The sequence below is a fragment of the Suncus etruscus genome, chromosome 11 (genome assembly GCF_024139225.1).
Source record: "Suncus etruscus isolate mSunEtr1 chromosome 11, mSunEtr1.pri.cur, whole genome shotgun sequence".
NCBI classification, from domain to species: Eukaryota; Metazoa; Chordata; class Mammalia; order Eulipotyphla; family Soricidae; genus Suncus; species Suncus etruscus.
Genome location: NC_064858.1, coordinates 38,425,019 through 38,451,499, shown reverse-complemented (window position 1 = coordinate 38,451,499; position 26,481 = coordinate 38,425,019). Strand labels below are relative to the sequence as shown.

The window sequence follows — 26,481 nt, the reverse complement described above, 5'->3', positions numbered from 1 at the left end:
ACACCCTATTGCTGCGCTATCTCTCTGGCCCCTTTCCTTTGATTTTATTATGATGAGACTTCCTAACTACCTTTAGGAAGAGACTGGGTCAAAGATTAGAAGATACTCTCAAGGTCCTTCCACATAGCAACAAATGATCTCTCTCAGATGTGGGATATAAAGAAACAGAATGGTGGAATAATGAATACCCAAAGATAATGTAAATGATGTCCTCAGTAGGAAACAAGACCTTTGATGGAACTAGAAGATAGGATGTTGGGGGTCAGGGGATAGAGCTGAGGGATGCCAGAAATGCCTATAGTAGAGGGAAACATTCTACTAAGAGAGGAGGTAGTATTAAAAAGTAGTAAAGTGTTATGTATGAAAGCCTATTAGCAATAGTAAATAACAGTCAAAAATTGTGTGTGTGTGTGTGTATGTGTGTGTGTGTGTGTGTGTGTGTGTGTGTGTGTGTGTGTGTGTGTGTGTGTGTGCTTCTTGAAGAAACAGTCTAATGGGAAACAAATGAGAAATGGAGGTGGCTTGGTGAAAGGAGTGGGCATTGATGATGGGTTTGGTGTTGAAACAGTCTATGCCTGATACTAAGTCAACAAAAACTTTATAATTTCATGGTGGCTATATAAAAAAAACAAAATTAAAACAAACCAAATAAAGAGTCTGAGCAGAGCTGACAGGATTAGACTGCATAATGCTGCTTTCTACTATTTCTCAAAGAGCCTTCAACTACCATGGAACCCACCTGACTAGCCTGTAGTCATTATAGAGACCTGTGGTAAAGTCTCATAGAAAGGAATAAGGAGGCGACAACCCCCTTTATTAACAAAACTGCAAATCACAGTGTCAAAAGGGGGAAAAAAAGAAATAGGGGAGGAGGGGCCAGAGCTATAGCACAGCAGTAGGGTGTTTGCGTTGCATGTAGCCAACCCAGGATGAACCTGGGTTCGATTCCCAGTATCCCAAATGGTCCCCTGAAACTGCCAGGAGCGATTTTTGAGTCAAAAGCCAGGAGTAACCCCTGAGTGTCACCAGGTATACCCCCCCCAAAAAAAAAGTAGAAAAGGAGGAAGAAGAGGAGGAAGAGGAGGAGGAAAATGAGGAGGAGGGGAGGAGGGAATGTTGGGAAATGGTGGAAATATGTGCCTTGGTGAAGACTGAAACTCAGTCACGAACAATTTTGTAACCACGGTGGTTCAATAAAGTAATTATATATTTAAAAAAATGGTGATCCCATTTTTTATAAGTCCCCATACCAATCATCAGAAGTATAAGTGGAGAAGTTCTCCAACTGGACACTATCCCCAGATACTTTCAGTTGAAAATCAAACAAAAGCCCAAGAACAAATTACCAAACTAAATCTCATGACCTTAGACTGGTAGTGAGCGAAAGAGATGTTCTTTTGCCTGATTGAGGTGTTTTGCTAGACAGCACTATATACCAGAACTTTAAACAATGAATAATAAGTGGAGACTATGATGAGATTATACTTAGATAGCAGCTGTAAAAATAAAGCAGAAAGAGTACATTGTATTTACTAAAGGAAATTTAAAAGGAAAATTCACCTGTGCACAGTCCTAGAGCCAGCAAATTGCCCTTGGCTGGAACCAAGTAGTTTCATCCAGATGGCAAACAGCACTTGTTTTGCAGAAGGCAAAACACGAGGTATGTTAAAGTTCAAATTAAATAACTTACTCCCTGGTTTCAAGCTCAAACTTATTAAATCACTTAGAAAATAAATCAGTGCTTTTTTTGCTATTTCTCTCTTTTATGCCTGTGAGTTATAACTCACTGGGCCTTTACAAGCTGGGCTTCAAACACTCATGACTTATGTTTTAATATTGCATAAAACCTAGATATCACAAGCCTATTATCAAGGTTAGGAGACTGACAGCTCAACTAGCATCAAGTGTTCTAAGTTTAATATTTTCCACAGGCTAATACATTGAAATTCTGACTATGTATCTGATAAGTGATAGTATTTTAAAATTCTGAATAAAAATGATTCTGTCCTATGTATAGGGTCAATTCTATCTGTCCTCATAGGATAGTGATTGATTAGAAGGACTATATAAAAACTATTGGGGGGGGTAGAGCAATAGCACAGCAGGTAGAGTGTTTGTAGAGTGTTTGTATGCAGCCAACCTAGAACCCATCTGGGTTTGATCCCTGGCATCCCATATGGCCCTCCAAGCCTGCCAGGAGTAATTCCCGACTACAGAGCCAGGAGTAACCCCTGTGTGCAGATGGGTGTAGCCCAAACAAACAAACAAACAAAAAAAAAGTATTTTAGAGTCAAAACTGATAAGAATATAAACTCAAATAAGGGATGAGAAAAATATAGATAATTTCAGGTGCAATAGCAGTAGTATAATAATGTAGGCACATGTTCTTACTTTGAGGAGAAAATATTAAATTGGGGTGAAGTATCATGATATCTATTGACTAGCAAGTTAAAAAATATAGGTGTTAGAAATATATGTGGTCATAAAATTTTTTTTTTGGTTTTTGGCTCATAAAACTTTTTAAAAAATTATCTACATGTCATTAAAGTTTCAATACATTTCTAATTCTTTCTTTTTTGGTTTTTTTTTTTTTTTTTTTTTTTTTTTTTTTTTTTTTTTTTTTTGGATTTTGGGCCACATCCGGCGGTGCTCAGGGGTTACTCCTGGCTGTCTGCTCAGAAATAGCTCCTGGCAGGCACGGGGGACCATATGGGACACCCGGATTCGAACCAACCACCTTTGGTCCTGGATCGGCTGCTTGCAAGGCAAACGCTGCTGTGCTATCTCTCTGGGCCCGCATTTCTAATTCTTAAGGGCATAAAAATGTAATTATATAGTGGAATTGCTTTGCATCTTACCAACCCTGGTTTGAATCCCCAGCATTGCATATAATTTCCCCAAGTTCCTGGGTTCACTCCTAAACAAAGATGGAGGAATAGCTCCTGGCACAGCTCGGTGACTCAAAGGCAAAACAAGACTAAACAAAAAGATCATTAGAAACCTTTGAAATAGATATTGGAGAAAGTATGAGCTTTTTTTTTTTTTCATTTATTTGTTTTTGTTTTTGTTTGGGGCCTCATGCAGTAGTGGCACTCAGTGGTAATTCCTGGCTCTGTGCTCAGAAATCATTCCTGGTAGGCTCAAAGAACCTTGTGGGATACCAGGGATTAAACCCAGGTTGGCTGCATGCAAGGCAAACATCCTACCTGCTGTGCTATCGCTTGGGTCCCAAGTATTAGCTCTTTATTTCTCTACCCCCCCCCCCCATTTTCTTAGAGGTTTTTTAGTTTCATAACAGAATTAGGAATGTTGTCCTCGGAAAAGACAGGAAAAGATGAGTGGAAAAGAGTGGCTTTATTGGGGCCGGGAAGGTGGCGCTAGAGGTAAGGTGTCTGCCTTGCAAGCACTACCATAGGACGGACAGCGGTTCGATCCCCCGGCGTCCCATATGGTCCCCCCAAGCCAGGGGCAATTTCTGAGCGTATAGCCAGGAGTAACCCCTGAGTGTCAAATGGGTGTGGCCCAAAAACCAAAAAAAAAAAAAAAAAAAAAAAAAAAAAAGAGTGGCTTTATTGAAGATGAGATAATGTTGGCAAGGGTAGCCACCAGAATCAGCTGGAGTACAGCCTCAAAGAGAGGGCATAAGGGGCCTGACTTTATGCCCAGCAGAGATAAGAGTGTCATCATTGGTGTGTTTGTGGATATAGTGGTATATATATAGTGGTATATGTATTTATAGTGGTATATATACACATATATACATATATATGTATAATACTACTATATATATCAGCTTTATACAAACTTTTACATATATATTAGTTTCATAGGGAACTCAAAGCTGGGGGATACACAGTGAACAAGGTCTCATTTTTGAAAATGGTGGAGGTATGATACTGAAATTGCTTAACAGGTATGGTAATAGAGAGGAGGTAATGGGGTCTTCTCTGTCCTCAACTGGCTGGAACTGTCCAATGAGAATAGAGGGTACTTATGAATGGAAAAGTGTTCTTAAAGTTTTGCTTTGTCCCAATTAATCTCAAAAGATGCCAAGATGGAGCCATGGGCAGCTTTTCTCAATGAGACATTGTCACACACTCCAAACAAGCCTCAAGTCAATCTGTTCCAGCTCTTTCTAATCTAAGAGAAGGCTAAATTTGGGGGGAAAGAGGGTGAGGAAAAGAGGGTAAAGTTACAAAGACTTTGCCAGGAAAGGCTATGGAAATTTATCATATATATCCCTCATTCACCATTCTACATAGTAACCCCTAATCCCCTCACCATCTTACTTGACCGATAAATGTTTTATAATCAAAGTGTCTGCAGACATACCATAATCACCCTCAATTTCACAATTTTAATCAGGGTTCAAGTCTTGGTACCAAAAATTTATTTCTTCCCTTTGGACATATGTAATGGTATAGTGGGAGTGGAAGGGTGTAGCTAGGTGAGCTAGTTTTTCTAACTTTGTAATCCAATCAAAATAAATAATAAGATAATCTAGAAAGGAAGATAGTAGCAGATACAGGGAAGCCCTGAAGCCAGGGCCCAGGCAAGCACCTGTGTGATCATCCAATCACTTATGCCTAGACAAAGGGAAGGCATAGTAAGTTTGCTCATGTGCACATGACCAGGGCTAGAGGCTAAGGAAAGCTGATAAGACTGGTAGCTGCTGGATCTGTCAGAATCCCAGTGACAGGACATATAGCAGTAAGCCCCCCCCCCCCCCCCCCCCCCGCAAGGGGACACAGGTGACAGGGCTCTAGCTGTAGATTCCCAGGTCAAAAATACATAGACAGGTAGAGAATGGCAAAAGAAAATAAACTAGTTAATTTGATAAGGTAGGGTGATTCAGGGTAATATGGCTATAGAAAAAAACTGTTGATTTGACATAGAAGGTGACCACATGGAGAGAAGCCAAATGAGTGACCTTATACAAAGGGATAAGGGCCTAAACAACCTAAACTCCATAATACACTTTAACTTTTAATTTTTTTTTTTTTTTGGTTTTTGGGCCACACCCGGTGATGCTCTGGGGTTACTCCTGGCTATGTGCTCAGAAGTCGCTCCTGGCTTGGGGGACCATATGGGACACCGGGGGATCGAACCACGGTCCATCCAAGACTAGCGCAGGCAAGGCAGGCACCTTACCTCTAGCACCACCGCCCGACCCCATAACTTTTTTTTTTTAACTGTTATTTGTTTCTGTGTCACATCCAGTGTTGCTCGGGGGTCACTCCTGGCTGGGCTCAGGGAATCATATGGGATGTGGAGGATATAACTCAGGTCCAACTAATGCAAAATAAGTGTTCTACAAGCTGTTTTCTCTCTCCAGCTCCTACACTTTAACTTCTTAAAGAACTGAGTGTTCGAGGGGCCAGAGAGATAGCATGGAGGTAGGGCATTTGCCTTGCATGCAGAAGGTCAGTGGTTCAAATCTTGGCATCCCATATGGTCCCCCGAGCCTGCCAGGAGCGATTTCTGAGCATAGTGCCAGGAGTAACCCTTGAGCACGACGGTGTGCCCCAAAAACAAAAAAAAAAAAAAGAAAGAAAAAGAACTGAGTGTTTTTTAATAAAAATAGATTTAAATATATTTAAATATGAAAATATTTCATAAAATTCTCAATAACTCATGAGTTTAGTAATAAATTCACTTTTATGGCAACATGTAATAACAGAACCATTACCACATTACATCATTATTCCTGTCCTAAAAATCCTCACTACCCAATCTGTTCACCACCTTATGCCTACACAAACTTACTTGGTTACCATTGAAGTATTATGGTCACCATCATTTTCTTTTTTCCAAACTGTGATATTACTGGGATTACATTGAACAGTCTTTTCAGATAGATATCTTTACAACATACAGTTACGTTATTTTGATGACTTCTTTCTCATTTTTTTTTAGCACTGATTAATAGCAGTTAATTGTCTGTATGGTTCTATTCATGATGTCATTGCTTGTAACTTCAGGCAAGTATGAATAAAGTTGTTATAAATAAGCATATACTGATGCTTATGTGGCCTACAGCTTTACGTTTCATTGGGGGAAAGCTTGCTGACTATATGAGACTTTCAGATTTTGCTATCTTTTCAAAGAAAGCACCAAACTGTCTTTCCTAGTACTTTTTCCCACTCCTGTTAGCAATGAAATATGATCTTCCTAATACTTAATATATATATATATATGGTTTATGGGCCACACCCGGCGGTGCTCAGGGGTTACTCCTGGCTGTCTACTCAGAAATAGCTCCTGGCAGGCACGGGGGACCATATGGGACACCGGAATTCGAACCAACCACCTTAGGTCCTGGATCGGCTTCTTGCAAGGCAAACACCGCTGTGCTATCTCTCCAGGCCCCCTAATACTTAATTTTATCTTCAATTAAAAATGGAATCGTAGGGGCTGGAGCGATAGCACAGTGGTAGGGCATTTGCCTTGCGCGCAGCCGATCCAGGACAGACCTTGATTCGATCCCCAGTGTCTCATATAGTCTCCCGAGCCAGGAGCGATTTCTGAATGCATAGCCAGGAGTAACCCCTGAGTGTCACAGGGTGTGACCCAAAGAGCAAAAAAAAAAAAAGGAATCTTAATATTTTGGTTTTTGGGTCACACCTGGTAGCACTCAGGGGTCATTCCTGGTTCTACACTCAGAAATCACCCCTGGCAGGCTCTGGGGACCATATGGGATGTCAGGATTCAAACCACCACCTTGCATGCAAGGCAAATACCCTACTGCTGTGCTATTTCTCTGGCCCCAGAATCTTTTGTTTGTTTGTTTGTTTTTGGTGGTTTTTTTTTAGGGGGGTTTCACCCAGCATCGCTCAGGGTTTACTCCTGGCTCTACACTACTGGCAGGCTGGGGGGACCATATGGGATGCCGAGATTCAAATTACTGTCCTTCTGCATGCAAGGTAAATGCCCTACCTCCATGCTATTTCTTCGGCCAATAATCTTAGTATTTTTATCTAAATGTGTTAACTTAGAAAATTAGCTTCTGTAGAATGTCCTAAATGTTATGCTAGGAAAAATATAGGTGCATATAAAACTTGACAATATTCCAAGATATATATCGAGAAAAAATTTTAGGTAAAGCACTTGGAAATAGCTAAACCAATACTTCTCCAAATTATATGAGTTTCCTCAGTACTTACGTGTTTTAACAGCTAAAATCTGCATTTTTATTAGCTAGTATTATTTCCAGAGCATTTGATCAGAAAACAAAACTATTAAAACAATGATCTTTGGGACCTGAGAGATAACACAGAGGCAGGGCATTTGCCTTGTATGTGGCCAACCCAGGATAATAGTGAGTTTAATCCCTGGCATCCCATTTGGTCCCCAGGAGCCTGCCAGGAATGATTTCTTTTCTTTTTTGGGGGGTGGGGGTGTGTGGTCACACCCAGCAGCGCTCAGGGCTACTCCTGGCTCTACGCTCAGAAATCTCCCCTGGGCAGGCTCGGGGGACCTTATGGAATGCTGAAATTCGAACCACTGTCCTTCTGCATGCAAGGCAAACACCCTACCTCCATGCTATCTCTTCAGCCCTAAGGAACAATTTCTGAGCACAGAACTGAGCATAGAGCCCCTGAGCGTTACAGGGGCTCCCCCCCCCCCACCCGCCAAAAAAAAAAAGAAAGAAAAAGAAAACGAATAAAGAAAAAAGAATGATCTTCATGACAATTTCTGTTTTCAACTAACTGATTGTAAAGAGCTCCTTTGACTTCTTTTGATTCAAGGTTAAAATGAGGCTGAACTATTTAAATTTTTATTTTAAATTTTATTTTAAAAATAAGGGCTGAAACAATTTAAATAATGTGATAAAAAATAATCCTTGAGTTTTCAAATATTAAAAAAAAAATGCCAAAAGATGCCTTGGAAAAAAATTAGTAAACTCAGAACGACTTGGCAATTCAGCTCCCTGGTTTCAGAAATGTAATTTAGGGGGTCAAAGAAATAGTACAGCATAAAAATCCTTTGCCATGATGCAGCTGACAGGGATCTCTCTCTGGCATCCTACATGATTCCCAAAGCCAAGCAGGAGTGATCCCTGAACACAGGACCAAGAGTAATACCTGATTATATAGCCAAGACTGATCCCTGAGTAGACTCAGGAGTAATATCTGAGCACAGAGCCAAGAGTGATCCCTGATCCAGAATAGGAGTAATCCCTGTGCAAAGCAGGGTGTGGCAAAACAAAACAAAATCCACAACAAAGAAACTTAAGTTTCTTTTGTTTTTGTGCTTTTGTTTTTATCGTGAGAGACTTTTATAAAATAATATAGGTGATAGGAGAGGTTATCTGATACATTTTTCAAAACTCCTGGACGTAGAGTCCCCACGAATCCCTTTCTCTTTCTAAAAATTTTAATTTTTCTTTTGCCCGCCTCCTCCAAAAATCTTTGGAATATCTTCCAAGAGTTAATGGAGGGAAAGGCCTTTGATCCTTGTGTTTGTTTGTTTTGTGTTTGTTTTGAAGGCCACACTCAAAGGTGCTCTGGGTTTACTCCTGGGGACCTGCTCAGAAATCATTCTAGGCAAGGCCTTAGATTACTGTTTATTCTTTTTTTTTTTTTTTTTTTTGGCCTTGGATTCTTAAGTGGGTGTGTGAGTGGCTAGGGGGGAGACAACAGTATTATCTAGTTCAGCCTTTCAGATTTTATAAAGCTATCCTAAGCCGGAATTTCTTTTTGTTGATGTTTTTAAGTCACACCCGGAGGAACTCAGGGGCTACTCCTGAGGGGCTACTCCTGATTCTGTACTCAGAAATCACTCCAAGGGATGCGTGGGAGACCATATGGGATGCTGGCTTTGAACTCATATAAATCCTGTGAGTTTTTTTTTTTTTTTTATTGGATCACCTTGAATTACAAAGTTATTCATGATTGCGTTGCAGACTAAGTAACAATATCCCTTCACCACTGGACACTTAATATTCTTTAATGACACTACATCAACTATTTTTTTTTTTTACTTTAGACATAAAGGCTGTTTGGGAACTATTGAGTTAGTTACATAAACAGCAGTAAATAGCATATTTCTCTTCCTGAAGATGCGGCCAATTTAGGAATTAGCAGAAAAAAGAAAACCATTTCTAAATTTTGAACAGGGATACAGTAAAAGTCTCTTTGCAATCGGGGCTGAAATCCCCTCCGAGAACGATTGCACGAACGTGTCCTTCACCTTCGTTCCAAATTCCTGAGTCACGCTCGGTTGAGATCGGGCTCCAGGAGCAAATGGCAACCTGCGCCCAAACACCATGACGCTGTGATGAAGGAGGTCACTCTTCTAGGAAGCCAGCCTGGGACTCGGGGTTCCAGGCGGGCGACCCCGAAGGGAGCAAAGGGCAAAAAAAAAAAAAAAAAAAAATGTCAGCACCGATTCTGGAAATACAAGCCAAAAAAAAGTCTCAAGATACCCATTGGCTTTTTTTTTCTCCCTTAGCCACCAAATCCCTACCAGCTGGGCAAAGATGGACTTCTCATTCTGTGTTTGTTTTGGGGAGCAACCAAAAGACACCAAAAAAGAGGGAAGATCATTTTTAAAAATATTGTATTTTCCTAGCTTTTAACCTGATAAAATGAGAGTTAGAATAAAATTCAAATATTATACTACTTCATGCTTGCATTCAACACTATAGCATCAATTTAATTTAATAAAGCCTTAGGCTGGATTGCACCCAGAATTTTCCTCCCCCCCTTATTCCTCTCGGTGCAGCACCCCGGGGGCGTGTCGGGGGTGTGGCGTGCTGACATAAGCAACCTACGCAGCACCGGGTTGTTTTTGTGTTTGCAGCTCTGGGGTGTCGCCGCTGGGATTTCTTTACCTGACTCTTCTCTTCCCGACCTAGAGGGAGATCCAGGCCGCGAGCGAGCTCTGCTTTGCAGCCTCGCCACCGCAGCTGACACTTGGGACCCCGATTCTGCACCCGATTGCCCCTCGAAGGCCGGGAGCGAGCCGGGAGAGGCGCCGAGGGCGAGCGGAGGGAAGGAGGCCAGGCCCCGCCGGGGGGATCCGAGCCAGCCTGCGCTCCATCATGAAGTTCCAGTACAAGGAGGACCATCCCTTTGAGTATCGGAAAAAGGAAGGCGAAAAGATCCGGAAAAAATACCCCGACAGGGTCCCTGTGAGTTGGCGGCAGCCCCAGGAAAGAAGAAACTGGGGGTGGTGCTGAAATAGGGGAGTAGGGTTAGGGGGACCCACTGCATTAGTGGGAGACCTTTGTAGTATCTCGATCTTCCACCTTCTTCCAAAAGGGCCGGTGGGCGTTTGGATCAGATTTGGAGTTGGTTGAAAAGCCAAGTCCCCAAGGCCCTTATCTATCCCCCCTCTTTCGAACCCACTGCACCCCTGGAGCCAAGCCTACGTACTGGAGTGACTCAGCGGTCTTGAGCAGCTGTGTGGGCTGGGCTCAAAATGTGGTCCTTTTGTGCAAAGATGATTCAGTTGGGATCATGCATGTGTCCCCAGGAGATCATGTGGGGTTCAGCCGTGCTTTGGTGGGAGGAAAAGGGGTAAGATTAGGGGTCCTCCATGGCTGCTTTCTTCTTAACCGAAGGTGTTGACTTTGGCTCCTCTGGCCACCTTGCTTGGGTCTGGCAAGGGAAGCTGCTGCAGAAGCCAGTAAATTCTCCTATTATTTACGGATTAGGAAGGGTGCGGGGAGCCCCATTGGCTTGGCCCAGAAAACAAGGTCACGTTCTCAGCGCTAGAGCCAGATTGCCTCATTCTAGGCCCCAGGGGGTGGAGAATAGGTGTGGGGGCAGCTGACCTCTCTCTGCCACTTTTCAGCTGCCTGGAAGCAGTAAGGGAATCTTTCTCTTTCAGACCCAGAATTATGTATTTAAGGCTGGTGTGAGCGGTGGAGAGGAGCAAAGAATTAGGGGGAGGAGGAGGAGGAGGAGGAGGAGGGAGGAGGCTTTCTGCATCCGGGTGTTTTTCCAACCCTCCCCCCCTTTTATTTCTCTAACATTATGGAAAAGGCCTGACATTTCCAAAAATAAGGGAGAGCCACCACTTTGGGGTTTGGAAAATGGAAAAGCAGTACCTTTAAAATTGTGATATTATTTTTTCAGGCAGGCATTTGAATATTAATCTTATCTTTAAGTTATGGGTAAAGGAATTCTGATGAGCTGTTTCTTTGTCTGGGCTCTTCTCCAGTGCTCAGTTGACAGATGGCTCCCAGAAGAAGCCTTGGATTGAGGCCAGCGATAGAAACCCCTCACAGACCTTTTCCTCTATGGAAGAGGAGACATTAACTCAGTTTGGTTTCAGCCCCCAGGGAACTTGAATTTTGGCCTTCTAGGAGAGCTAGACCTCCAACATAAGAGCAGCCTTCCCGGTCGGTCCCTGAACAGTCAGTCCTTCAGCTGCTTGAACATGCCCCTCCCGTTCCCGCCCTACTTTTATGTTATTTCATCCTCACCTGGGGCTTGCTCACTTATCAATTTTTATTGGCAGCCATGCTGGGTTATCATTCACTTAATTCTTAGAATCCGCATCTAACAGATGAAAGATTGGAAGCCCAGAAAATTGAAGTTAAGTCTAAAAATTTGAAGTTGCTGCTCCATTGGACGGGGGATTCAAACTCTGACTCTTGGGCCCCTTGAACCGTTTATAAAAGTTTTATGAACTAGAATTAATGAATTAAAAGGCACACTCTGTTAGGTGTTGTGACACTTAAATTCAATGTAGTAAAGTGGTTGAAAGGTAATCTGCAGACTAAAATCTGTACAAAATTTTCCAAGCATGAGGCCTTGTTTTATTAGCTCTAGGTAAGTTTCAAATATTAAAATGCGCCTTTCCCAAATATTAAGGCTTTTTCTTAGAAACTAAGCCTTTTTCATTTTAGTCACTTTATACACAGACCTAGAATATATGTTTATACCCTCTTCTAGTCTTTTACCTCTTGTTTGGCTTTAAATTTTGTGCTTCCATGGTCATTTTGTAAGCCCTTGTGACCACGTTCCAGTGTCCTGGTTTCTCCTATTGATTTTTTTTTTTTTTTAATTTAAGACCTAGAGAGAGATCTTCCAGCTGCTCCGTAGGGGTTAAGTATATGACTTATTTTAGACTGCTTTGATGTCTGAGATTTAGTTTTAGTTCTGGCTGTTTCTTTTGCTCTTACCAAGCTCCTACTATCTGTCCATATTCATTTTAGGCCTTCCTGATCACTCAGTCTTCCCATTTGCTCTTTTTAATTTCGGATTTTACATTTCTAATTATATTTATAATCTCATAGCCTAGTTTTTATTTTGAAGGGAAAAAAAATCCTTTTTATGTTTGTTTATTTGGTTTTGCTTTGAGGCCACACCTAATAGTGCTCAGGTCTTATTCATGGCTCTGTGCTTCAAATTAGGGACCTGAGAGATAGTATAATGTGGTCATGTCCCTCTGGTCTTCCTGGTACAAAATTTCTTTCTCTCCAAATACCAGATAAATTTTGTTTCCTTTTTGTTTTGGGACCACACCTTGCCATGCTCAAGGGTTATTCCTGGATTTGTGTTTAGAAATTACTCTTGGGGGACCATATGGAATGTCAGGGATCCAACCTGGGTCCACCTCGTACAAGGCAGACTTTCTACCCCCTGTGCTATCGCTTTGCCCTCCTTCACCAATGAGAATTTTATAATCTGATACTATTGGTTTAAAAGTTTCAAGCCTTTCCCTATTCATGCCTTAGTGTTTAGAGATGCCATTACTGTTGAGACACCTTTTTCACAAAGATGTTCTATACATGACTCCAGATGGTCAGAGCCATACCATGACTTTGTGAAAGATGATTCAGAATATTTTTTCTTCCACTCACTGGGATGCTGAAGTTCAGAGCTCTGTGATGTGTTGAAGTCACAGCTATTAGGGATACTTGGCCAGTATTTTATCTCTGCTTTCTTAGCTTTTCTCTACTTCCCATATCTTAGAATGTTTGTTTTATTTTATTCACTATATTATAATTTATTTCTACGTTTTAAATGAAATATTTTGCTTATAGATTAGGTCATGTGGTTGCAGAAGTGTTAACATGTATGGCCTTGATATACATGTTTTCTGCACCTGGACACCAATGAAATAAATACCCAAGATGCTCTATTACTGACCTTATGTCCTTCAAGTTCACCACTTCATACAGAACCACCCTATTCCCAGCACCCAAAAGTGCTTGGTAATTGCAGTTTTATACACCAAGGCCAATAGTTTGATAATTTTTTTTTCTTTTTTTGGTTTTTGGGTCACACCCGGCAGTGCTCAGGGGTTACTCCTGGCTGTCTGCTCAGAAATAGCTCCTGGCAGGCACGGGGGACCATATGGGACACCAGGATTCGAACCAACCACTTTTGGTCCTGGATCGGCTGCTTGCAAGGCAAACGTCGCTGTGCTATCTCTCCGGGCCCTAGTTTGATAATTTTTATGCTGCCTGTGCTCATCTTTTGATTCTCTATGTACCAGAGATGAGTGAGGTAATCTGGTAACCTCTCTTGGCTTACTTTGCTTTATCATAGTAAACTCCAGTTTCATCGAACTTGAGTGAATCATAAAATTTCGCAGAATTATTGTAGTCTCTAAACTAAAAATCACCAGCTAATTTATTACAGCAATACATGATGAATATAAAATTTTATTATTAAAAAATCTTGACTACATCTCAAGTTTTTACTATAGAAATACGTGATCTTGGGCCCGGAGAGATAGCACAGCGACGTTTGCCTTACAAGCAGCCGATCTAGGACCAAAGGTGGTTGGTTCGAATCCTGGTGTCCCATATGGTCCCCCGTGCCTGCCAGGAGCTATTTCTGAGCAGACAGCCAGGAGTAACCCCTGAGCATTGCCGGTGTGGCCCAAAAACCAAAAAAAAAAAAAAAAAGAAAAGAGAAGAAATACGTGATCAGGGCCACAGAGATAGCATGGAGGTAGGGCATTTGCCTTGCATGTAGAAGGGTGGTGGTTAGAATTCCGGCATCCCTTGTGATTCCTTGAGTCTGCCAAAAGTGATTTGTGAACATAGAACCAGGAGTAACCCCCACCCACCCACCCCCCCAAAAAAAAAGAAATACATGGTCAGTATAAAAGTTGAGGTATGGCATATTTGACATATACGTGGAAAATCACAGTTCTGACAGATGGTCAATATTGACTTGCAATATTAACATCATGTGCCTTTAATTTACTTAGTGAGACACAGTTCCTTGAACAAATGTTTTGCAGTAACTCTAGAAATTGGTTTTTTGTTTTGTTTTGTTTTTTAGTCTTTTGGGCACCCCAGTGTGCTCAGGGGTTACTTTCCTGGCTCTGTTCTCAGGAATCACTCCTAGCTGCTCCTGGCTACTCCTGGGACTTTATGGGTTGCTGGGGATTGAACCTGGATCGGCCACGTGCAAGGCTAGCTCCCTACCGCTGCAATATCTCCCCAGACCCAACTCTTGAAAATATTTGACAGATGTATGCCAGAGCAATAGCAGATAAGGTGGGCATTTGCCTTGGATGCAGATAACTTAGGTTCAATCCCTGGAATCCCATATGGTCTCTCAAAACTGCCGGATGTAGCCCAAAAGACAAAAAAAAAATTGATAAATATAAAATTTGCACTATTCTATCCTTGATAAATAACATAAAATAAGGTTATCAGGTCATCTAAGAAAATTCTTTATGATCTAATTAAATGCCAGAAAATAACTGTCCTGTAGTGCACATTATACAGTTTAACTTATAGTTACTTAAAAATCAAGATTCTCTTTTCATCAAGTACCTTCTCTGTCATTTTTTTTATTATAATAATCAACTGATTACCTTACTTGGGAAGTTTATAGCCCTTGTATTTTGTTAAAGGGGAATAAGAAGTAGGTTTTTTTTTTTTTTTTTTGTGGGGAGGTCCTAAACAACTCAGTAGAGTAACTAGGTTGTGGAGGGAAAGAAATGCTAGGTAAATTCTACAGTTTTCATTCCCTTTTTCCACCCCTCTTCCCAGGTGATTGTGGAAAAGGCCCCTAAAGCCAGGGTGCCTGATCTGGACAAGAGGAAGTACCTGGTGCCCTCTGACCTCACTGGTAATGCTCTTTCCTTGTTTGTTTGTTTGTTTGGGCTTTTGGGGTCACATCCAGTGGTACTCAGGTGTTACTCTTGATTGCGCTCAGGGGTCATTCTTGGCAAAGCTTATGGGACCATATGGGATGCTGGCGACTGAAACTGGGTCAGTCATGTGCAAGGAAAACGCTCTACTGGCAGTGCCACCATTACAAGCTTTGTAATGTTCTTTTGCACCCTAGCCCTTCTTCCAGGGCTGAGCCTCCATAGTGCTTCATGCTTGTGTTAGATTGGGAAATGGAGAGGAAATAGATTTGAAAATGTGAGTTTGACTCTCCAGAGAAATATGGTAACATGGTAATTTTTCTCCATTATCAGGTCCCTTAAGCATTTCCTTTTAGTATCTTTCTTGATTTTAAAAATGTGAAGACCTGTTATCAATCACACAAAGCACTTATGTGATCACAAAGCTTTGTGATTGTGACATATTTCAGAAGGAAATCTAGGTTAATTTTTTGGTAGGGTCACATTTTAGAGAGTCTCAATCAGCAGAATACCTTGTTCCCTAAAATTATCATTTTTAGTTATTATATAAATGATATATATTATCATTTTTTAGTTATTGTTTGATACTACAAAGCATGTCCATGATCCTTAATGGGATAATCTCAGTATCCATGTGACGCTGATGGACACTGAGAGTTACATTTGTTTCATAATTACTAGATTTTAGTATCAGCCTTCTAGAATTTTTTCCAGAAAGTTCTGTATAAGGCAGGGCATTGAATCTCATTGAGATGAGTGAGCTGCCTGGATTACCAGAGTGAAATAGACTTTTCCCCATAATTGGTTTGTCTTTGGGTGAGAAGTAGGAGAGAAGTATGTTTCAGACAAATAGACAAATATTTGGTTTGACTAAAGTCAGTATACTATACAAAGAAATCTTTAAACTTTAAGTGGATATGCTGACATGAGATCCAAAATTGAGTAAGATGGAGATAATTGATTATGCTTGAGGAATAAATTCTTCAGGGATATCTCTTGGAATATGGGAATATTCGGGCATTTTTGGATATTGTTATATTATACATCCTGGAGGGCAGTATTGGATCTGTTTTGATGCTCTATAAAGCTGGATATTTGAAAGGGAATTGATGCTTGTAGGATTTTTTTTTCCAGAGATTTACCCTTCTGTTGATCCTTTTTTTTTTCTTATTATTGCCTGCCTTTTCTAAAATCTTTATCCAGTTGGCCAGTTCTACTTTTTAATCCGGAAGAGGATTCACCTGAGACCCGAGGACGCCCTATTCTTCTTTGTCAACAACACTATCCCTCCCACGAGCGCTACCATGGGCCAGCTGTATGAGGTAATGGTCACAACAGCCACGGCCAGTTTGGCCTTCTCTGACTTTTGTTCCAGTAACTGTTGATAACACACCTGAAAAGTGGGGCAGGAGGTGTTATTTCTGAGGCTCTTTGACTTGTACCCGAATAAACCTCTGGCAGATTAGATATCACTTATCCTTTATGAGTTCAGCAGACTGATAAATTCTTTCCCTTTGAATTCTTTCCCAGACCTTCACCTGTATTTTAATGCTAGATCCTCTGCTTTGAAACAGCAGCTAATAGTTTCTGATTGAAAAAAAAAAAAGTCAATTAAGCTGTCCTGTGAGGACACTTGAAATCAAGCCTTTTTTCTCTTCTCTTTTTTTTATTTTTTAAAAAAAATGTGTTTCTATTTTTTTAGCAGATTAAACTCAGTTGAAAAGAATCATTTTTGGTTTAGGTGATTTTAACTGTCAAAATCTAATGAGAAAATATAATAAATAGTTTTGTCTTATTCGTCACTTTGAGTTATAAATATATCACTCCTAAAATGATGTCTTGGTGCTGCTTTCAGTTTGCCCATGAATGAATTGTAGAATCTTTTATTTTAGAACATATACTTCTCATTAGTATATATTCAGTATATATGTTTTCCTTTTGCCAGAAAGAGTTTCTACACTTTAATCACACTCCCATCCATGCCTATTGAGGACTATGATGTTCCCTGTGGAAGTGTTTGAGTTCTGTAAAAATTTTAGCTTCCATGCCCACTTTGCAAGTTGATGTGAATCTTAGAATCTAGAGCCAGTGATTGTGATCTCCAAACTCTATTCTTTCTCTCTTTAGGACAACCACGAGGAAGACTATTTTCTGTATGTGGCCTACAGTGATGAGAGTGTCTATGGGAAGTGAATGGCGGAAGCCCGGCAGATGGGAGCACCTGGACTTGGGGGCAGTGGAGGGGGGTGTGTGTGGAACTTGGGGGACAAGAGGGGGGGCTCCCACCATGGAGGAGACAGAAGGGGAAGACATTTGGAAACACTAACCACACACACCGTCATCCTATTTTTACATGCTCAATTGATATATTTTGCTGCTTTCTCAGCCCAGGGAGAAAGCATGTCAAGACAGAGCTGTCGGATTGGCTTTGCTAATCGAAGGGGAGAATAAAATCTCAATGATACTATGGTTTTATGGAAGAATCAAGAATGGGCAAGTTGGGGCCAGAGATAATTGTGGACCACCAATCATTTCCTGTTCTCCCTAATCATGGGGCAGATTTATTTGTATAATTTGTACACAACTGGTAGAGAAAGGGTTTGGGGATATTTTAGGATTACTTGAGGGGACCATAATTGGGGACCAAATGAAATCATCATAATTCAGGCTTTATGACCCTTGATCTCAGCAATCTCAATACCTCCTGCCCCTCAACCTATTCAAAAACTCATCCACAAACATCACAGTACTGATCTGGCTTGGTAATGAATATTTGATACAGAAATGTAGATGGAACACTGAGCTATTGGAAAATTGGAACCAGCACAAAGGATCAATGATTAGGAAGGTAGTTTATAGTCTACATACTGAAATGCATTCAGTATTGAGCATCTCTGTCTAACCTGCTCTCTCCTTGAGGCCCTTTACTCCATACCTGCCTGAGACCTGAATGAATCTCAACCATGTCCAAATATAGGCAGTACCCTCTGCTCCAGCATTGTCCAAATGTTGCTTCATGGAGAGGGCAAGGGCAGGCTACACCTGCTTTGGTTTCACCCTCATGTCCCCAATCCAGAATTCTTGCTATTTTTCCTTGTCTCATGCACAGAAAGACTAACTGATGATCAGCTGCTTTTCTGTTTTCTCTTCCATTTTGTTTTTACTGCAGCTGCTAGTTATGCAAACTGTGGAGAATGCCCCCTCCTTCCCCCCAGTAATTCAGGGGATTCTGATGATTTTGATTAGTTTTTACTTTCTGTAGAGGTTATGGCATGGGCCAGCGTGGGGTGCAAGAGTTGCACACACACACATGACATTTCAATTCATTTCTGCTAAAGAAAAAGGTCTACACATGTGGGGGACTTTGTCCGTTCATTCCGTCCACTGCAGGTTCCTCTGTAATGAAATCAATGCTGTCAGGCCAAGGAAATAAAATAATTGCATACTTTGAAAAACCAGCCTAAGTTCCAAAGTGTTGCCTTTATTTAGTGGGGAGAAAATTCAGAGTGTAGGATCACCAGCAGGAAAGAACACTCAGAAATAGGCATGCACATTGCTGTATGTGTGAGTGAACACTGAAGAGTATGGGGTCGCCAGGGTGTGGCACATTGCTGTGTGTGTGTGTGTGTGTCTGTGTACACTCAAGACTGTGGGGTTGCCAGCAGGAAAGAATACTCAGAAATAGGCATGCACATTGGTGTGTGTGAATGACTGACATAGGGGGGTGTTTAGGTACTGAGTCATTCCCCTGCCTGTGTGTGTTTGTGTGATGGACTGACTGACATAGGGAGGTGTTTAGGTACTGAGTCATTCCCCTGCCTGCTTAATCAGCTCTTACCTGATCAGGAATCATATTAAGGTGAACATCTTAGTGGGCAGGACCTTGTCTCGGCAGTATGGCCACAATGTGCTGCTCAGCAGATGGAAAGTTTTGCTGCCATGTTGTATTTCTCAATGCTGGAGGTGAAAGAGTACCTCCATCCTAATATGGGAATATGAGTGGTGCTTATTAGAAATGAAGATGTCGAGCCTTGTCCCAGATTTAGTCAAGTTATGATCTCAATATAGGAGGTACTTTGAACCAACTCCTCAGGATTCTGCTGCCCACAGGAATTTGAGGCACTGTTCTGGGTGCCTATTCTTGTCTGTACCCTACCCTGTCTGCTCCGTGGTGTCTTAGTGAGAATGAGACCACCTCCTATGAAGCAGCAAAGGGAACTGAGGTTCAGCTCTTGGTGTCCGAACAAGCTCTGCTTCATCTTCTGACTGAGGCTTCCTATCAGTCAGGGACCATATGGGTGAGCCATTTGAGTGCAAATTGACAAGATACAACAACTTCAGAAAATCTTTTGGGGGCTGGGGAGAGAGCACAGCAGCATTTGCTTTGCAAGCAGCCGGCCCAGGACCTAAGGTGGTTGGTTCGATTCCTGGCGTCCCATATGATCCCCCGTGCCTGCCAGGTGCTATTTCTGTGCAGATAGCCAGGAGTAACCCTTGAGCACTGCTGTGTGTGGCCCAAAAAACAAAAAAAAAACAAAAAAAAAGAAAGTCTTTCAACCTTTAGTCATCTAATCTCTTGCAGTGGTATGCCCCAAGTATGCCTCTATAGGGTTTTAGGTAAAGAAATAAAAGAAGTCAACAGATAGGAAGTAGATGGTCATATTATCCACTATCCTGAGAAGGTCATTTTGTGAGCAGGAAAGGAAGCTCAAGTCCAACAGCATACAAAATTATGAAGAAAAAATTAAGGAATTTTAATACTGACATCAAAATATTGACAGTGGCTAGCAATTGGGATTTGTTTCTATTAGTGCAAGTGGAATTTGCTATATGAATTATGACATAAATAGTTTTTCTTTTTGGTGGGGGGAGTCATACCTGACTGCTTAGAGATTCCTGACAGTGCTTGCGAAACTATGGTAGACACAGACAAAGCAAGTGAATTACCCCTTATATTATCTCTGGTTGATGACAGGAATATTTTGAAACTAGCAAGTTACCCACCCAGTGCTTAGGGTAAGACGGGACAAATGTTTAAAGAAAACATGGCATTTCATAGCCCATATACCATGGGAAGTAGTTTCTATTATGCAAGAGGGGATGCAGGATATTGCTAAAAGCTTTCATCCTTGGACATTACTTAAAAAATATCCTTGGGGGCTGGAGTGATAGCACAGTGGTAGGGCATTTGCCTTGCATGCATAGGTCCTGGGATTGACTCAGGTTAGAATTCCTACATCCCATAGAGTTCCCTGAGTCTGATGAGTGATTTCTGAGTGAGAGCCAGATGTGGCCCAAAAACCAAAAATAAATATGTCCTTGGATGAAACATATACATAGGCTATCATGTTGGTGTTATTTTTATTTGTTTTGGGGTATAATCTATGGGGCTCAGAGTTTATTGCTGGCTCTTCACTCAAGGATCACTTCTGGCAGGTTCACAGGACCATATAGGATGCTGGGGATTAAATCTGGATCAGACACATATAAGGCAAGCATATTGCTATACTATTATTGCTCTGGTCCTACCCAGGAATTCCTAGGGACTACTGACTGCTTGGAGGACACTTGTGGAAGTGATTGGGGACCATATGCAGTACCAGAGATTAAACTGGAGTCAGCCACAATCAAGGAAAGAATCTTAAGCACTGTTCTATCTCTAACCTCATTCATACCTGCCATTATAAACCAGCCTTGTATTTTAGAGAAACTTAAGGTTTAAATAAGTTCTAAGTTGAGAAGCCAAACAGGCTTTATATTTTAGTGCTTTGGTTTGAATAGGATCCAGTAGATCTGGTATATTAGAATTTTCCTACTACTGTATTTTTCCCTACTGGGCTAGCATTTTCTTTCCTTTACCCATTTTAAGTCAAGTTTTAAACAAAATAATATTGAGGAAAGTACCTTTTATTAATGGGATCATGTCCCATAAAAGATAAACAGATACTGTAGTGGTACTTTTTGGGAACCCACATGAGTAGTGTGCTTAGTATTATTATTATTTTTTTGCTTTTTGGGCCACACCCTGTGACACTCAAGGGTTACTCATGGCTATCCGCTCAGAAATTGTTCCTGGTTCAGGAGACCATATGGAACGCCAAGGGATCAAACCAAAGTCCATCTTAGATCGGCCGCATGCCAGGCAAAGACCCTACCACTGTGCCATTGCTCCAGCCCCTGCTTAATATTATTACCATGAGACCAATATGACATTAACATCTGACATGAGTGAGCCCTTAGTTTTAGGGCCTATTTTGGAAGGTAGCTATTTGCAGGTTAACATAAGTCAGATTTGCCAAAATTAGGTCTATTGTCCTGATTTATTTAATGTTTCTTTTGTTGTTTATTTAGGTTTTTTTGTTTGTTTTTTGGGGGGGCACACCCAGTGGCACTCGGGGGTTATTCCTGGCTCGGAAATAACTCCTGGCAGGCTTGGAGTCCACATGAGATGCGGGGGATTGAACCAGATCGTCCTAGATCGGCTATGTATGACTTATCTCAGTGCTGTAACTCTGCCCCCCATTTTAAGTTTCTTTTATTTCTCTTATATTTCAAGGTCCTTGAAGTGCAAAATATCATATGCTTATTTATAAACTTGGGCGAAAACTGGGGAACATATTTCTGTCATCAAGGGAGTGCCACGCCAGAGAGATAATACAGCAGGTAGGGCCCTTTTGCATTGCACTGGTTAACACTCATTTGATCTCCATGTGATGCCATGAGCACTGCTAGGAATAAGCGCTGAGCACTTCTGGGTATGTCACCTCCCTAAATCTCGTAAAGAGTGCTTGTGCCATCCAGATACACCACGCTCAGGCTGCCACTTAACCTAGTTCTGGTAGGAACCAGGAAAACGATGGCACTCCTAAATAACTGGTTGGTTGGCTTCATTTAATCTATTCCCCAACACAAAATTGTTCTGTGTGCACTTTAAGAAAAAAAGTTATGACCTCTATTGCACAGTCAGAAGTGTAGATTGCAAAAGAGCAAAACAAACAGGGTTCAATCCTGAACAGAGATAACTGGACAGAGATAAGTGTGCCAGCTGTCCTGTACACTGTGTTGTCCCAGTTCCCTCTGCAGTGTGGTGCCCAGTTTTTGGGCTATTGACTTGGGCACAGTATTGTCCCTTCATTGCCAGCTAAATAAATATATGTGTTTTCTCTGTTGTTGCTCACCCAAATCAGTAGGTTTTCTCTGATTGTGAGGTGTGTGTGTGTGTGTGTGTGTGTGTGTATAACAAAGTCACTTGTACATATGAATAAATGCAGTCCTTTCTGTCATCACACCACTTGAATTGATTCCATCTAGTTTTGAGATTAAATAAAGCTGTTGTCCATTGTTGTTCATTGTTCTCTGACATGTTTTCATAGGGTATTGCCATGTTCCCCACCTCCTCTTTTTTTTTTTTACACCATCTGGATTTTCCAGTTATTTCAGAATAAGCCCCCTCTTCTGTCAACTCAAAGCACTCTGCATCCAGTGTCACTGACTGCCTTGTGGAGGATCTCATGTTTCCTTACTCATTTGTCTACCACTCAGCTCCCCACCTCTAATTGCCAAGGCCTGACCTGCACTTCAGTCAGTTCAGCTCATGGCACAAATTCTGCACATGACTCAGGGTTCCAGAACTTGCATTTCTCAGCTATTTTAATAACTTAATTTAAAAATGAAGCACATCTTCAAGTCCTCATGCAAAAGCTGGAGAGAGAGAAAGAGGCTGGGGGCTGCTGATGTCAAGGTTAATTGTTTTTATGCTAGAGTCTGTATTTATTTTTCTTATAGTTGTTGCCACCTGAGTATGCTCTAAATACATATGACCAGATGGTTCAGGTTTGAAGTAACAGGAAATGATCATACCTCATAACCAACTGCCATTACAGTCTGCCGCTGTGTAGGCATGCATGCGTTCACAGTGACTAACCTATGTCTTCATTCTGAATTTTTTTCCAGCAGAGACCATCTGTTTGGACAGTTCTAACTCCAGCATAGCAGTGTAGCTAAGATCTTTAGGAAATTTTCTATAAAGGTACAGAGCACCAAACATTTGCATCTCAGGTAGAGAAGGGAGCTGAAACTCATTTTCTGATTTTTACCCTTCTAGGTTCTTTGTTGCCTTGCATCATTCATTAGAAATAAAAGGGATGATAGCCTCTACTTTTTCTTTTTTAAAAAAATTAATTCATTTAAACACTATGCTTACAGTTGTCTCTTTTCACAATTGCAAAGTTATTTATACAATGAAATGTATGGCTGAATGTGTACAATAAAAAGTCAGATCTAGGCTTTTCCGTTGGCAGCCTTAGTATCACAAAAGTTGGTATATAAACCCCCCACTGCTCAACTTGACTGGCTTTAAAAAAAAAAGATCTATCACCAGTACACATTTTCTGCCACCAAAGTCCCCAATTTCCCTCCTTTCTTCCCCACTGCCTGCCTCTGTAGCAGATCTTCTTTTCTCTCTCTTTTTTTGTTTTTATATTTTATACACCGTGATTTGCAATTTTGTTGTTGAAGGAGTATCATGGCTATCACTTTATCTCTGTACGGCACGCAGTTCTTATCCAGAGTAATCATTTACAACTATCATTGTCATAGTGGTACCTTCTCTGCCTTAAATGCAGTTCTCTGCTATTTATGACAAGCTTCCTACCATAGAATGATCCTTTTGGTGATCCCTTATTCATATAGTTGCATGAATGAATAAAAAAATGAGCCACATTTTGTGTACTAAGCTCGTTGGCACAAGTTTGAGAGAGAGAGAGAGAGAGAGAGAGAGAGAGAGAGAGAGAGAGAGAGAGAAAGAGAGAGAGAGAGAGAGAGAGAGAGAGAAGTTGGCAAGTAAGACAAAGACATGAGAATGCAAAACTCAGAGGTGATTTATTTGCTAAGGGTCCAAAACTTCCACCTGAGAGCCTTCTTCCAGTCAAGGATCTCAAGTCACTATTACACTCAGATTATATAGATGTTCAGCATCAATCTAAACCCACCCGGTTACTTTCCTATTGGTACCTGCCACATTTCAAAGAATACATCTTCTATTCCATTGGGTCCCGCTTAATGTTAAAATTCAGACAGCCTAATTCCATGGTAAAAGACATTGACTTAAGTGTCCGCTTTTGGGGGCCGGGCGGTGGCGCTGGAGGTAAGGTGCCTGCCTTGCCTTCGCTAGCCTAGGACGGACCTCGGTTCCATCCCCCGGCGTCCCATATGGTCCCCCAAGAAGCCAGGAGCAACTTCTGAGCGCATAGCCAGGAGTAACCCCTGAGCGTCACAGGGTGTGGCCCAAAAACCAAAAAAAAATAAAATAAAAGTGTCCCCTTTTATCTATCTCCCATCCTTACACCCACACGGGACATCCTGGCCAGCTGGTTCCAATGGTGGCCTCCTTTCTTCTCCAACTCTTATCTGAAGGTCATATTCCTATAGACCTACAAGCTAACAAAGGAAGTATACAGAAGCTAATAACCTTTTTAGTTTTGGGGCCACACCTTGTGACACTCAGGGTTACTCCTGGCTATGTGCTCAGAAATCGCTCCTGACTCAGGAGACCATATGGGATGCCAGGGGATAGAAACCAGGTCCATCCTAGGTCAGCCGTGTGCAAGGCAAAATTCCCTACCACTGCGTTATCACTCCGGCCCTGATAATACGCTTTTTAAGCAGTTTAGCAAAAAGCAGAAACTTTCATGGGAAAGAAGAAATCTCAGGGTCCTACAAGCCCCTACCTCCTACATTTGGCTCAGTCTGCCCTGAGCATTTTCTTGAATATTTCAAAAACCTCCAGTCACTAAGCAGTGCCCTCTGTCCTTTGTTCTGTCTTTTTCATTTCGCACTGATGACCTATCATTTTCCTACATGTTGTTTGTAGGCTCTTATTAGACTGTTAGCTCCCCCCAAAGATGGAAAAATTGCTGATTTAGGTAAAACAAAATAGTATTTAGAATCCAATTAGTGCCTCCCCAGATATTAAAAGGGAGATTTCACTTTTGAAGATGTTACTTCTAGGATGTTAAATGAAACTATAATGCCCATAAAAGCACAGATTATAGAGGCCGAGAGATAGTATGGTAGGGTGTTTGCCTTGCATGCAGAAGGATGGTGGTTGGAATCCCGGCATCCCATATGGTCCTCCGAGCCTGCCAGGAGTGATTTCTGAGCGTAGAGCCAGGAATAACCCCTGAAGGCTGCCAGGTATGATCCAAAAAACAAACAAACAAAAAGTAAAAAAGTAGAGATTATAAAAAGAGCCATTCAAGGAATTTTAGAACACCTTGGAGCTTTTTAGAAAAATCTAGATGGGCCGGGCGGTGGCGCTGGAGGTAAGGTGCCTGCCTTGCCTGCGCTAGCCTAGGACGGACCGTGGTTCGATCCCCCGGCGTCCCATATGGTCCCCCAAGAAGCCAGGAGCAACTTCTGAGCGCATAGCCAGGAGTAACCCCTGAGCGTCACAGGGTGTGGCCCAAAAACCAAAAAAAAAAAAAAAAAAAAGAAAAATCTAGATGAAGAGAATAGTTTTTCCATCCCCATTCCTGGTCTTCAACTTAACTTTGGGACAAGAGCCAATCCAAGTTTTCCTTATAAATAACATTAAAGGGGCCAGAGAGATAGCATGGAGGTAAGGCATTTGCCTTGCATGCAGAAGGATGGTGGTTCGAATTCCGGCATCCTATATGATCCCCCGAGCCTGCCAGGAGTGATTTCTGGGCGTAGAGCCAGGAGTAACCCTCAAGCACTGCTGGGTGTGACCCAAAAACAAAACCAACAAATAACATTAAAGATTTTGCTACTAGATATAATAATACATTATAAATGATTATGAGAATTATGTTCTTTGCAATTTTCTAGATAGCAATTGCATGCTAAGATTATTTTAAGCTAAATTGTTGATGATTTAGGCTGGCAGTATTAATTTAGGTGTTTTTTGTTTTTGTTTGTTCTTTTGGGGTGCCACACCCAGAGTGTGCTGGCTCTGCACTGAGAAATCACTCCTGGCAGGCTCAAGAGACAGTATGGGATGCCGGGGATTGAACCTGGGTCAGCCATGTGCAAGGCAAATATGCAACCCACTGTGTAATTGCTCCAGCCCCTTAGTTTTAATTTTTAATTTTTTTCTTGATTGACAATGTTTAGGACATTTTTAGTACATACAGGAGATGATATGAGTCAGGAAAGTGATGCGGGGTGTATTGAGCTAACCTGGATTCTCTAAAAACAAACAAACAAACAAACAAACAAACAAAAAACAGTTCTTAGAATTGATTGGGGGAAAAGCAGAAAAGCAAGCCCCAACCTACCATACCTCCATCTCTGCGTCATTTCTGAAACACTTGCTTATTACAGTGATGCCACCAGGTGGCAGCCATGCCCACTTCCTAACAAGCTGAGTCATTTTCCTTATAGGCCACA

At 41.5% G+C, this 26,481-nt stretch overlaps 1 protein-coding gene and 1 non-coding gene across 2 annotated transcripts; one reads left to right on the top strand and one right to left on the bottom strand.

Moving 5' to 3' along the window:
• Positions 1-1,761: 1,761 nt before the first annotated feature.
• Positions 1,762-1,910, bottom strand: LOC126023273 (small Cajal body-specific RNA 1). The gene has a single exon (XR_007500452.1). It is a non-coding gene; the product is annotated as a small Cajal body-specific RNA 1 (non-coding RNA).
• Positions 1,911-9,782: 7,872 nt separating this feature from the next.
• On the top strand, positions 9,783-18,530 carry GABARAPL1 (GABA type A receptor associated protein like 1). Its single transcript, XM_049783137.1, has 4 exons — positions 9,783-10,135; positions 14,972-15,050; positions 16,276-16,394; positions 17,200-18,530. Exons 1-4 carry the CDS (start codon positions 10,046-10,048, stop codon positions 17,263-17,265), a joined length of 354 nt encoding a protein of 117 aa, XP_049639094.1. The 5' UTR covers positions 9,783-10,045; the 3' UTR covers positions 17,266-18,530.
• Positions 18,531-26,481: the final 7,951 nt, after the last annotated feature.

Coding starts and splice junctions, on each gene's coding strand:
- GABARAPL1 (XM_049783137.1), top strand. CDS start 10,046: ATGAAGTTCCAGTACAAGGAGGACCATCCCTTTGAGTATCGGAAAAAG. Junction 10,136..14,971: donor AATACCCCGACAGGGTCCCT/GTGAGTTGGCGG, acceptor CCCTCTTCCCAG/GTGATTGTGGAAAAGGCCCC. Junction 16,395..17,199: donor CCATGGGCCAGCTGTATGAG/GTAATGGTCACA, acceptor TTCTCTCTTTAG/GACAACCACGAGGAAGACTA.